This window comes from Gavia stellata, chromosome 9, assembly GCF_030936135.1.
Source record: "Gavia stellata isolate bGavSte3 chromosome 9, bGavSte3.hap2, whole genome shotgun sequence".
NCBI classification, from domain to species: Eukaryota; Metazoa; Chordata; class Aves; order Gaviiformes; family Gaviidae; genus Gavia; species Gavia stellata.
Window position 1 is genome coordinate 20,585,468 of NC_082602.1, and position 12,950 is coordinate 20,598,417.

A 12,950-nucleotide genomic window follows, 5' to 3' on the forward strand; every position below is an offset into this window, starting at 1 on the left:
TCAATTAAAACACAGAGACAGCTATGTTTACTGTCCTCCCACATTTGAGCTAAGCTGGGATTTCAGTCAGAGAAATTGCCCTGCTCTGATTCTGATGAAGGAGGAGTAGGTTTGATCATTTCCCCAAACTGGCTAAAACCATTTGGAAACAACAACGTGAACATCTCAGCTATTTCCTAGTCATCGAAATTCCTATAAATACTTTGTGAAGTGCAAAGAGACAGAGGATGCAGCTCCATGGTTTCTTTAAGCCAACCTATCTGTGGGTTGCAGTCAGAATGAAAAATAATGCCCTCTTCCACCCCATCATCTCTCCCCACTGTCCTCACTGTGTTGGAACTACTAGTCCTGCAGCTGCATAGTTAGCAGGGCCAGGGAGCCAATCCACCTATGAACTAATCCTCCCCCCTTTTTTATCCTCCCAGGTCATTTCCTACTGCACAGCTGCCTAACCACTCTGGTATTAGCAGAATAAAACATGGTAGGAACACATGGTTACAAGGTGGGAAAAGACCACTCCTGAGAGCAGCTAGCACTTTGGTCAGCTAGCTCAGAGAAGCGATGAAACCATAGCACAAGAATCTGTTCATGCAGCTTGGACTACAAAGCAGACATAGCCAAGCTAGTTTAGACCAATGCATTTGAGTATTAGGGCAGAGAGCTCAGGCCAGGCTGACTGCCCAGGATGTACCCATGTTCTTGGGTAGTTTTTATCCACAGGTAGAGGAAAACATCAATACACTATTGCAATTCTTTCCAACTCTGCAAATGGCAGTGCTTCTCTTCTAAAGGGCTTAAGCCAGCTCTCACCAACAGCCAAAGCAGCCTTTACATCAAATCTGCAGTATGTGAAAATAGCAACAAACAGCAGCTGCTGTATTTCCCCCTGCACTGCCCTGCTCCTACATTCTCACGATTTAATTATATTTTTTTCATATCTCAAATCCCCAGTTCCTGGAATCAAATCTAAGAGTAAAAGTATTTGCCTCATTTAAAGGAAAAACAAAATGTTATCCGATAGCTTTGCAGAGAAGTTTAGAGGTACAGAAAAAGAGCAGATTAATTAGGACAATACTGCCCCCATAAAGAAACAAACAAAGAAATCCAACCCTACCTTTATGCCATCCTCATATTATTGTTTTTAAAAACTTAGGATTTTTAATTATTTATTATTTTAACACTTTAAAAAAGTGCTTGCTCTGGAACTAGTCCAAGAGACTGACAAAACATGAACACTAACAAAAAAGAAGCCAAATTTGCACCAATACCAGCAGTACTGACAACATCCTTCCCTAAAGGAGGAGGCTGTTCCTGGAATGTGTACCATTTATCATGACTGAATGTCTCCTTTTTCCTCACAGTATTTATTTGATGCACATAGCAAAGCTGTAAAATATACACTATAAGGCCCACTACAAATGGCCACAGAAATACCATCTCTCAGATTCTGAGACTTCTGATGAAGGAACTGTAGGAACCTGCACTGAGCTCAGAGTCTAAAAGACCCTTCACTATGGACTGGACTTCAGAAAAAAAGCAAAACAAGCACATACTCGTGTTTGAGGAGAAGTCATGGTATATCAGTTTCTACCAGTGAAAAAAGCTTGTACTGGCCACAGCACAACAGCATCACATGCAACCTCTCAGAATCAGGTACAAGCTGCTAAGTGAAAGAAGGACCTAGGAAAAAGTTACATCAGTAGAGATTGTATCTCCTCCAGACAAACCAAATGCTTCTACACAGAGACTCAAGAATTGTAAGAGTCACTTGAAAGGAAAAAAAAAAATCCCAAGATAAAAGTTACTAATAAACATTGGATCTTCTTAGTGACCTTGTGGTATTTGAGCCTCCCTCAATTGCATCAAGGTCACTTTTTTCCCCCCTACATCCAGGAAAACTAGTTACTTCATTTCAGCAAAAGTAATTGTATTACCTAACCCTTATCTGGCACTTTTTTATCTGTACCTCTCAGAAGACGTTGATATCGCTATCTGCATATGATACCACTATTTGCACGAACTCCATCAGTAGCACACAAGTCACTTCAAAGCATAGAGTGTCCAGTACCGAGCCAGTAGCTGCTGTCACCAACAGTGAAACCAGAAGAAAACATTTGTGAACCCTTGTTCTATGCTAAACCACAAAAACACCTCCTATCTAATCTACTGACTTGAGAATTTGAAGATTGTGGTATAATATCAACACTGAGAGTCTGGATTTTTTGTTCATTTTAACTACAGGAATTGTCAACAGCTGTATTATCTTACAAGTGTTCACTCAGCCTGACCCTGTTGTTCTTCCTCAGGCTACACCCCCACTGAAGCCAGTGGAAGCTTTGTCTTCTCAGCTGGGCCCCTACATTAGCTAGATGAAAAGTTTTGCTGCCTCTGGCTGTATGGAGGTTAAAGATGGGCATTTGCCCTTGTGGTAGAAAATTGAGATAACTGGACACACTCTTTTTTGTCCATAAGGATAAGAAAGGTCCACAGAATAGTTCATAATTATCTGTAAAAAACTGAGTACTGACAATAGTGATATGTTTATCATCACCGCCTATTTCTGACTGAGAGTCAGTTATACAGTCTGGATGTGCCCTCCCCTCTCATTCCCTTCCATCCCCTGGCAAAAAAATCAACCCAATCCCCTTGCTGCACAACACTTCAGACAATCAAGAGCTTATCTAGGCATCTCAGTGATTTTACAGCGTTACACATATCCTAGTATCACAAGAATATGTTTTACCTTGAGGCAAATGTTTTAATTTATGTGCATGTGAGCTATTTGCAATACCTCCACCAAACGGAGCCCATATAACCCGTCGGATGGCTTTCACCCAATCTTCCATTTCATTCTGGGAATTAGCCATGAGCAGGAAAGACTCATGATTGACAGGCATCTTTTCCCGGTCCCCTGCACCACCTGAAAGACAAAATACAAATCTCTTAGCACCTAGTTCAGAAAAGAGCACCCAATGTTTAAAACCACCAAAAGTCTCGATCAAAATGATCAAATTATTATTTTAATTGAGCAGTTTTACACACAATTCCTACTCATGTGTTGCAGCACCCACAAGGCGCAGGTTGGTAGAAGATCAAAGCAGAAGTGCAAAACGTGCTTTTCCAGTGTGGGAACCTGGAGATGTCGTACCTGCTGTCCCAGCAATAAGCAAAGTGAAAGCCCAGGCTGTAAGACCCTACAGGAAGAGTACAAAATGAACTCCACATACCTGTGCTGAGGTATTGATAGATTATTACCCAAAAGGGGGACCAAGTGAATCGTAAGACATTTTACTGCCATTCTAGTCTCAACATAGAAAGAGAGAGCCATTCTGATTTTGGATCCAATTCAGAAGGAACGTTTTGAAAAGGATTTAAAACTTGGGGATATGAATCTGACTCTCCCACTTGAAATAAGAACTTTAGGAGCTATTAACTTTGGCATGCAATATCTCAGGAAAGTACTGACCAGAATATGAAATGCACTCAAGCTGTCATATACATCTGTCACTTATGGATACTCCAAGATTTACATTTTCTCCCTTCTTTTCCCGTTTTCTTTTTCCGTTTTCTTTTTAGGTCAGTACCCACTTCAGTCAGTTTGAATCTTCCCCTCACGCCTCATTTTATGGTCCAGAGCTGGATACAACCTAACGAGGGCCACATAAACACATAAAAGCTTTATTGGAGCAGCCTCTATATAAAAAGGCTACTGATCCTGTCCAACACAGCAGCTGCATCACTAGCGGCCTAGAGCTTCTCCATCACCATGGAAACTGCTTTTGGCTTTGCTACAGAGATAACATCTTAGCCCTTATGTCACTGTCATTTCCACGCTTACATGGCTTTCAGTACCTACCAGCAAACTAAAGCTGCCAGCCTGCGCTGAACAGCTGAGATTGCCTGTCCATGGAATTCAGAGATAAGAGCAGGACGATGGTATGCGGTGGTTTCTGCAGAACTGATTTAGCGTACACAGAACGTGCGCCTCCTAAATCCTCGCTAATCTAGGGAAAGGAGCAAGCTGGGAGCTGCCTGCAAGCCAAGGAAGTACTTTTTCTTGCTATTAATTGTTTACCGGCCTAGACACACTCATGGATTACGCCCTGATTTCCAAAGCAAAATGGGTAAAATGAGATGTATTGGGAAGGATTTTGTTGCTCTCTGAGAAGCAATTTGCTGAACTGGGAAACTGAGGTAGTCTTTCAGTAAAGAAGGAGGCAACGGCCACCTGGGACCAGGCATGCAGCTTAAGAAACAAAAGCCATGATACTTTTTCCGCACAGGTACCCAAAATCTGCTTCTTTCATCATAGCATCCTCTCGGACAGTCTCCCATTTTGAATTTACTAAATGTTTTATATTCCTTAAGGTACATGAAGCAGAACAGCTCTCTAGCTCAAGCTAGCTCTTCAACGGAATGAAACAGTCTTAAAAAAACCATGTACCGTATGGGTCACACCACTACCAAACAACTGAGCTTGTTTAAGGTAAAATACAGATCCTGTTCTTTAAATTTAAAGGGATCCAGCTGAGATCTTGCCCACCCAAGCCATGAAGGACAAGAAGAGACCAGAATCTTAGCTTAGAATTAATGACAGACCACAAATTTAGTCAGAACTAACTAATTTAGCTGAACTAACCCATATCAAGATTGCCATATGAAGCATAATAAGCAGAGAAGGATGAAAATGACTTCTTACTGGATGTCTGCAGAAGTGGTGTCTCAGTATCTTCCCACTGAATCACTATACCAGAGGGACCTGACTACAACTCCCCTTCGTTTAAGATGTTACTTTGGACCAGCCAGCTGCCTTCTAAACCTTTGTGGGCCTTTTTCATGCAAGCATTTAGGGAAAAAGCATTTATACTTCTATTTGAGTCTGCAAAAAGTAAAAACAGGATGGGAAAAAAAGATTCCTACACACACTAGACCTGAGACTCTGCCAAAAACTACATACAGCTCCTCCATGGTTGGCTTTCCCCACTGAAACTTTAAATAGGAGCAAGGGCATGACCCTACAAGCTGCCTGTGGGAGAGTCAGTAGTGGCTAGTCACATAAGTACAAGCAAATGAAGACAGCTCCACGCACAGAGGCTAGCTTAGAAACAAGAATGCACTTCAGAATTGCTTCTTAGAGAAAACGTCGTATGTTAGCATGACATGAATATGCAGTGGCAGAGCATGCAGACCCACCTATAAACTATCTTTTTAAAAATAACATTTTAATCATGTTCCTTTCCACACATGGCTGACTCCTTTCACTGCATCCTTGAGGCAACAAGCAGAACTAGAGTTCCCTAAAGAGCAGAGTTCAGACACGTCTCTCTACATTGTTGTAACATTCAACAGGTTTTGAGTCCTAGTAGTCAAAAGAGTGAGAAAAGGCTAAATTCAAACACTTAGATCTTCTTAAAAAAACCCAAGGAAACAATGCCACATACACCTTCTTCAGAAGTCCAGAATTTTACCCAAAATTCAGAGATGCTCTCTTTTTTGGCCTCGGACTCAAAACAGGATCTTGTTATGGGTTTCAGATTTGAGTTGGCAACACAAACGCTGTATCAATTCAAACACCCTAGTCTTTAGGAATTATTTTCGGAAAACAATTTTAAACTTTCCTGCCTAGAAGCAATTGGATATGGAATTTTAGTTTTGCCTCTCACAGCAATATGAAGTTTGTGTTCAGATACTGCATTCAAACCTCTTCTCTGCCACTAACGGAACTCCAGCCCTTACTACGGTTGCCATTAGACTCTAACCCTGAAGTGCACAAGTGCTACTTCTGCTGCATGAATCAACAAACAGGGCTCTGGCAACTCAGCACCATGATAGGGAGGAACACTCTGCCAACAAATTTAAACACAGACATGGGCTTTTCATTCCCTTGAACAGAACTTCTCACTCATCTTTGATCAAGCTCCCATACAAAGACTGGCCCTCAGGGACCAACTCTGTGTAGCTCAGGATTCCCACGGGCAGACATTCCAGTCCTACTCAAAGCTACTTTCCTCTCCAGACCAGAGGAAAAATAAAACTGTCTGCAAACACAGAGCGCAAGCATCTCATAGATGTGGCAGATGCAGGGGGCTTAACTTTGGGGATGAATAGTCCATCTGCTTCAGCATTAACCTATAACCAGGGGATCCTGCATTGAATTGCCTGCTCTGCTGCAGGTTTCCAGTGCATGTTGGACAGGATGCACTGGATTCCATCCCTATCCATAAAGCAAGTTGGCAGCACTACTTGCCTCCCTCCCAGGTGTATAGAAACTGAACAACTTCAAGACTGGGAAAGGTGACAGCAACCATACAAGTACATACAGTAAATGTAATAGCCTAGAAAGATTAAGGGACTTGGTTTGTTACTGCTCACCATCAAAAGGGCTGCAGGTCCCACCTGACTTCAATGCTTTGCCACCCTTGTCTCAAGGTACCTTTGTCAAGTTGCTTTACATACACTGGTAGGTATTTTCACCTCGAGGGAACAGCATAGCTCCAGGCCCCTAGCTATACTGCACAAATGCTTTCTCTTCCAGGCCCAGACTAGTCAAAGCTGCCAGAACTATCCTCATATGCTGTCTGCTCATGTAGTTTGTGCAACTGCATTTCATATGGCCTCGGAGCCATCTGCTGCTGATATCATCTGTATAGTATTCACCTCAGAGTAACGTGCCACCTTCTAATCCTTAATAACAGTCCTCCTTTCAGCTCTCCCCCGTGCCCCACAACAGGAAAGATTAAATACTGAAAGATCGTGGCTAAGTGACTTGCTGAAGGTCAGATGGAGTGCTGCAACAGCAGCAGGAATCACAATCCACACTTCAAAGCCCTATGTACCGAAAATTCTTCAGTTTTTTACTATCCTTAATCTAGTATGTGTTCACTGGAAAGCGCAAAGCATAAGGCTGCCATTAAAACTATATTTACCTGTCTTGCCCTGTGTTCCTGTTCAAAGAACCTGTAACAGAAGTTCAGTTGCATCTCTCCCTTTATACAGCTGTTTCCAGTGAGAAAACATTGGAATTTTTTGTTTGCCTTGAACTTCATTCACAGAAGCTTAATCTTCAAGATCAACATTTGTGGAGCCAAGCCTTAGATCCCCTTTGGCTGTATGGAAACAGAAGTTCAGGGGAACAGGACTAGACTTCCTAGTAGATGTACCTGCCCCATTACGTGTAAAAGGAGGAACTTTTATATTCTCAAGTAAAGCTGCTGTCAGGTTCTGCTGAAGTTGGCAGCTTCTTTTTTTGTTCAGACCATTTCCCTTCCTTCCACCCGCTGCGTGGTTTGCCTTTCACCCATTTCTTACATCATTCTGCTTACTGATGTGCTTGTGTATTGTCATTATATCAACTCTACTGAAAATTTACACAATTACAAATGCTTGCATATGTGTATATATTTACATGTTCGCATTGCTTTGGTGTGGACAGTAGAGTGGTATTTTCAGTAAGAGTGAAATTTAGTTAGCCACGTGCATGCTGTTGCAGCGTGCGCGGAGGCAAATGGCAGTTCAAGGATGAATTATGAAAGGGGTGGCTGGTGGGTAACGCAAGGCCCAGCTGACATGCTTGCCCTCAGTACTAAAGCAAGTAGTGACAGGAAGCCTTTGATTGCAGACAAGCAGCAACAAAGATCTTGACAAATGGACAAAAACTAGCACCCACAACTAAAAAGAACAATTGCAATGATTCATCTTCCCTGACCTGCTCTTCACAATTGTATTAAAGGTTAGTATCAGACTCAGGGCTCTAAGATCTCCCCGACAATGAAAGAAGGTGAAAAATGAGGTAGATGAATTCTGTCAAGATTAAGGGTAGCTCTATCAGGGGGAATCTTCCTCTGCACAGCAGGGGAGAAAAAAAAAAAAACAACCAAAACCCCCGGTCTTGATCTTTGGATTCTGAAAAGAGACAAAAGAAATATTAGTGCGTAAGCAAAACATCATTAAGAGTGCTTGGAACAGTCACTTGAAACCTAATTCCATTTCTTCAATCATTGCCTTTGATTCTGGCTAATCCTGAACCTCTATCCCGAGCACTCTCACCCCCAACCAAAGTTTTCCAAGAGCCTAAATGCTAGAGATAGAGCACATCCATCACACCTGAATCTTGGGTTAACTTGCCATCAGCATGCAGTTTAAACTTTGCTACAACCAATAACAACTCTACTGCTTTTCAGCTGTTTTTTCTGGATGATCCTTTAACAGAAGGGAAAACTTGCTGCGAATACAAAACTGATCTTGAAATGCTCCTTTTAGGCAACTTGAGAACAGCAAAAGCAGTAGGAAAAATCTGAAATAGTCAAGGAGTGACAGATAAAAATAAGGAAAACTGACAGAATCTACAAGGGTATGATGTGTGAAGAATTGAGCAGCACAGTAAAGCGATGTGTGCTTGCCATGATTTTTGTATTTGTATCTATCTATCTATATATCTATACCCACCCACCTATATATGGGATATCCAAGTTGGAAGCTGAGAGTAAACTCATCACACTGTAAAAAGCTTATAAAATTAAGAAAAAAATTAGGTTTGAGGATTTAGTATCATACAGAGTACAAATAAAAGACATAAGCTTTGAGTCAAAATAAATCTGTTGCATTGCAGTTCCAATGGACAAAATAATGGCAATTTTTCCTAAAGAAACATGCACCTTTGTAGGTGAAGGGTGTTTTATTCTGCAGTTTGGAATGAGTTTGAGGAGATTCTAACTTTCATTTGGTTGTGTCAATGAGGAAAGTGAAATCTTAAATACCTTTTATTGTACAGAGTAACTTCAGCTCATAAATTGACATGGTTCAAATTTTCTTAGAGCAGGATTTACAAGCATGGCCTAAAATCTCATTGACTTTTTAGTCAAATATAAATGCCTAATTTCCATAAACACTTTCTAATCCACCAGATTTAATGATAGTTACAAGTAGAAGATCATCAAATTTTCACCTAAAAGTCCTTGCAGAGGATTTTCATGAGTCCCTAAATGATTTTTAGATCCCAGATCTTAGACCTTATCCCAGAGAATGAAGCAAAGGCAGGCAAACACTCTAAAGCCACTGCCATTTATAAACTAATCCAAAGGCCCTGGATCTGTTCTCCCCTTCCATGCCTTCTGTGGTTTCAGACGCCATTAAACTGCTTTAAAAAAGCACCAACAAAGAGATTCAACCTCAGAACTGTGGTTTCTTATGCAAAAATTCTGACAAGACTTAACATGAACAGAGGCACAACAGCTTCTCTGTACTGGTGCACAGACTACAGAAAACCCTTAAAAACCTAAGGCTAGTGCTTTATTTCAGTTGTCAGGACCAAGTGTATGATTACTAAAACTATATGCAAGACATGAAGATTTGGTTTAATCTTTGGCCTTTTAGACATAAAAATTGTATCAGGTCAAGCTAACTCAGTGTTTTTTAACTCCTGCCTGGAGATGCCTTTCTTGACACGTGTGTGTGATCTGTATTACTCTAGACTTATCTATGAAACTGGTTAATGCTACTGGTCACTTCAAATAAACTAAAACCTTGAAACTAAACAAACCCATACTCCAGGTAGGCCAACTCTGGTAAGTGATGTCACACTCCAGGAACCACGGGAAACAGAAAAAAGATGCAAGATAAGAGGAAGGGAGAAAGAATCTGAAGTACTCTTAAAGGAAGAGCAAGTAGCATTGTGCAAAATGCCACCTTGAACCCCTGCTTATAAAACCTGCTTACATTTGTTCAGTGCTTTGTAACATTTAAGTCTACTTAAGCTGGGGTTTTTTTAATGTGCTTCACTTGCCATAGGCTGAGCTGTGAGACATTTCAGTAAAAAACAGTTCAGTCATTTTTAAATTACACTTCTGGCATTAAAACACATTTATTGTAATTGTACTCCAATACTCTCATGCCTCCTTGTTTTCAATAATTTGGAATTTCAGAGAAGAGACTACTACGCTGCCTAGGATGTGCTGCTCACTGTGGCCACGGTAACTTGGCTAAGGTGAATTCACAACTGTGGGAAGGCCATCTCTACTGCAGCAGCGCAATATTAGGGTTGAGATGAGCCCAGGCATACGTAATATGCAACTAAGTACATTATTTTTTTCAAGGACATAACATCTCCCTTGCACCAACACAGCTCAGGCACCATTCCCTCCAGCTCCTGCCCACAGTTACTTTGCTCCATAAAAGGAACAGCCGTTACCCATGATCATGCTGCATCCCTCACTAAAGAGTTTTGGGAGCCTGTGAAACATGCCACCAGCTGTGTATAGTATCCCTATAAGCAAGTTGTATTGTTATTGCTTTGGGGTTTGTATCAGCTTCTACTAGCTAATAGCAAGAGATTGTCTCCAACAAGGTCACAGCTGGTTTAGGAAGCCAGCAGAACCATACCAAAGGGGAATCAATCAACAACAATTAACATGAGGAGCAACTACTACACCAGGAGCTGCATGATGCTACTTCACCTCTGCTGCGACTTGTGCATTTCATCCTGAGTGTGAATTCTAGAGTACCGATATTCTAATTATGTCCAACGATGTCTCAGGGGTTAGACTGTCAAATAAGTGACAGTTTGCTCAATTAAACCCTTGTGGCTTGACTCAAATAATGTTTCCTGACAGGGGATTGCTGTGCAGACCAAACATGTTCACTTCAAAACCTAGATCATAACAGAGGTAGCAGCAGCTTCTTAGGTGGAGCTCTCAGTGTGCAATGGCACAATCACTGTCTCTTATGGCAGTATCTGCTGACAAAGTAGACAAATTTAGGGTATAGTGTTGCCTCTGCTGACACTAACACTGTTTTGCCTTCCAGGAAACAGGTATTTGCTACCTTGGCATGAGCTTCTCACTGGATAAAGAAAGTTCCTACTGGAAAAGAATCTGAAGGTGTTGGAAGCCCAGGCATAGTTGTGGTTCAGCTTCTTCCATTTGCACAAACTTGAGCTCAAGAGCTCACAAACCCCTTCTTCAAAATCTGTCTGACATGTCACCAGCTCTTAGGGAGCTGTTCCCCTCATGAAGTATCTGTCTCAGAATGACAAAGAGACAACTTCTGCCCCTCGCTACAGGGGCTTTGAGAGAAGGAAAAAAAAAAAAAGCCATTTCTTCCCCTCACAAAAGAAGATCCTAACCCTGCAACAAAATCAAGTCTGTGGGTGGTGATTGCAAGTGGGGATGACAAGGTGGAGAAAGAAGAGGTTGCACAGCTTTTTCCCCAGCATAGCCTTGTACGAACAGCAGGCTGCCTTCCCTTACCCTCCTTCCTCCCACTCCAGAAAACTAACCCTTACAGTCCTTCCTCAATGTATTTCAAATCCAGAAAGTTACAATGAGCCTAGTCCTTAATAGTGATGAAGCCTGGGCTACACAGAGCTCCTGGGCATTTCACTGTCCTCTCGTCTGGATGGAAAGGAAACAAATTTTTCCCAGGCCAGCAGAAGCCACACGCTCACAGGGAGGCAATTCAGGTCAGTCTGGTGGCAGAAGCTATGTGCCTGCCCCTGTAAGGCACACTGAATTTGAGGGTACAAAAAAGTAAGTACTAAGACTCAGAAAATAGTGACACATCCATGCAAAGCAAGCTGCAGAGTTCCATGTGGTTCTCTAAAGCAGCAAGTGCTCAACACTTCTGAGGAATGTATCAAATTATATATTCCAACTGTGGTTATGTTTACATGCTATTATAAGGGAGGAAATTCCTTCCTGACCAATGATGATACTTCATGCTTTGAAATATCTGAATGAAAGTGACTGGATAATTTTTATGCATTACCATGCAACCACAAGCAATTTTCTAATTCTCATAAATTTCTTCAAATCTTTAACATTGAAGAGAACAGTTGAGGGAAATTTTAAATCCTAACAAGAAATGACTCACCACAACTTCAGAATGGCAAAGTATGATCTATTTTTCTTTGACAATTTAATCCTGGAGAGATAATATCCAACTTCTGCATTCTTCTGGGACTGTTGCGCTCACACTTTCCAGGTCTGCTCACCAATAGGAATGAAGTGGTTCTCATACCTTCTAAATAAGTCTCTCTACAACTACCTTCTCCTCCGTGCCCCTCATAAGCCTGTTTTTTCTTTCCCCCGCAGATAGTTCACCATGAAACCAAAGATATCCTCACTGTATTTTTAAAGGACTACGTGGCTCCCATCTTAGCCAATGCTCTGGACTTCGAACTAAGGAGAATTGAGGTGATGCAATCAGCCACTACAGCTTAGGCTGTAGACACCAGAGCTTTTAGCTGAGCCTGTAAAGACTCCGATTCTCTGTAGACTGAATACAGAGTTCTGCAGAAATTCAAAACAGCCAATTACAAACATTATTATTTTCTTCAGTGAAGTGACTGAAGCTTTACAAGCACAGTTTTGGCAGCAGTAAATAAATGGACTATCATTAAGGACTCAACAGTTGCAGACTTTGTTTTTACAAAAAAGAAACTATTTGTCACATTAGTGCAGAAAAGGGATTGAAATGCAAAAGAATATATACTGTAGGCAAATTTGGAAGAAACCCTTGCCAATATTAATGATGAGACAATGTAGATGGAAATGCTACTGATCTAAATCCAAACTTAAGAGCTCATGGATATTCTGATCCAAGTCCATAGTCTTGTTACAGTTTGCACAGAATAACAGTTTTACAGCCGTCTCCTCCTGTATCTGGCTATACATTGAGTAACCAGTGAATCCTCTAAACATGACTGTGTAACACATAGCACTCTTCCCTATGGCAACAGTGCTTTCTGGAAAAAAGGAAAGTTAGTATTTGTCACTTGGGCTCAGCACTGCAGCCACTCAGAACACAACCGTGGATGGGTAACCAACTCAAGGTTGTGCTGATGCAAAAAGCGGGGGGCCTCAATTCTTTGTGCTTTAGGACAATTATCAGTGAACCACTAGCAGAACAATGATTAGAAAAATCAATTCTAGTTCTCTCCACCCATTGGCAATGGA

At 41.4% G+C, this 12,950-nt stretch overlaps 1 protein-coding gene across 1 annotated transcript in view; it reads right to left on the bottom strand.

Annotated features, from left to right (window-relative positions):
* ARHGAP22 (Rho GTPase activating protein 22) overlaps positions 1-12,950 on the bottom strand; it is a 135,651-nt gene that overhangs the window by 37,054 nt on the left and 85,647 nt on the right. The window contains exon 6 of the mRNA XM_059821163.1: positions 2,792-2,920. Coding sequence (XP_059677146.1) covers positions 2,792-2,920 — 129 coding nt within the window. The remainder of the gene's footprint in view (positions 1-2,791; positions 2,921-12,950) is intronic.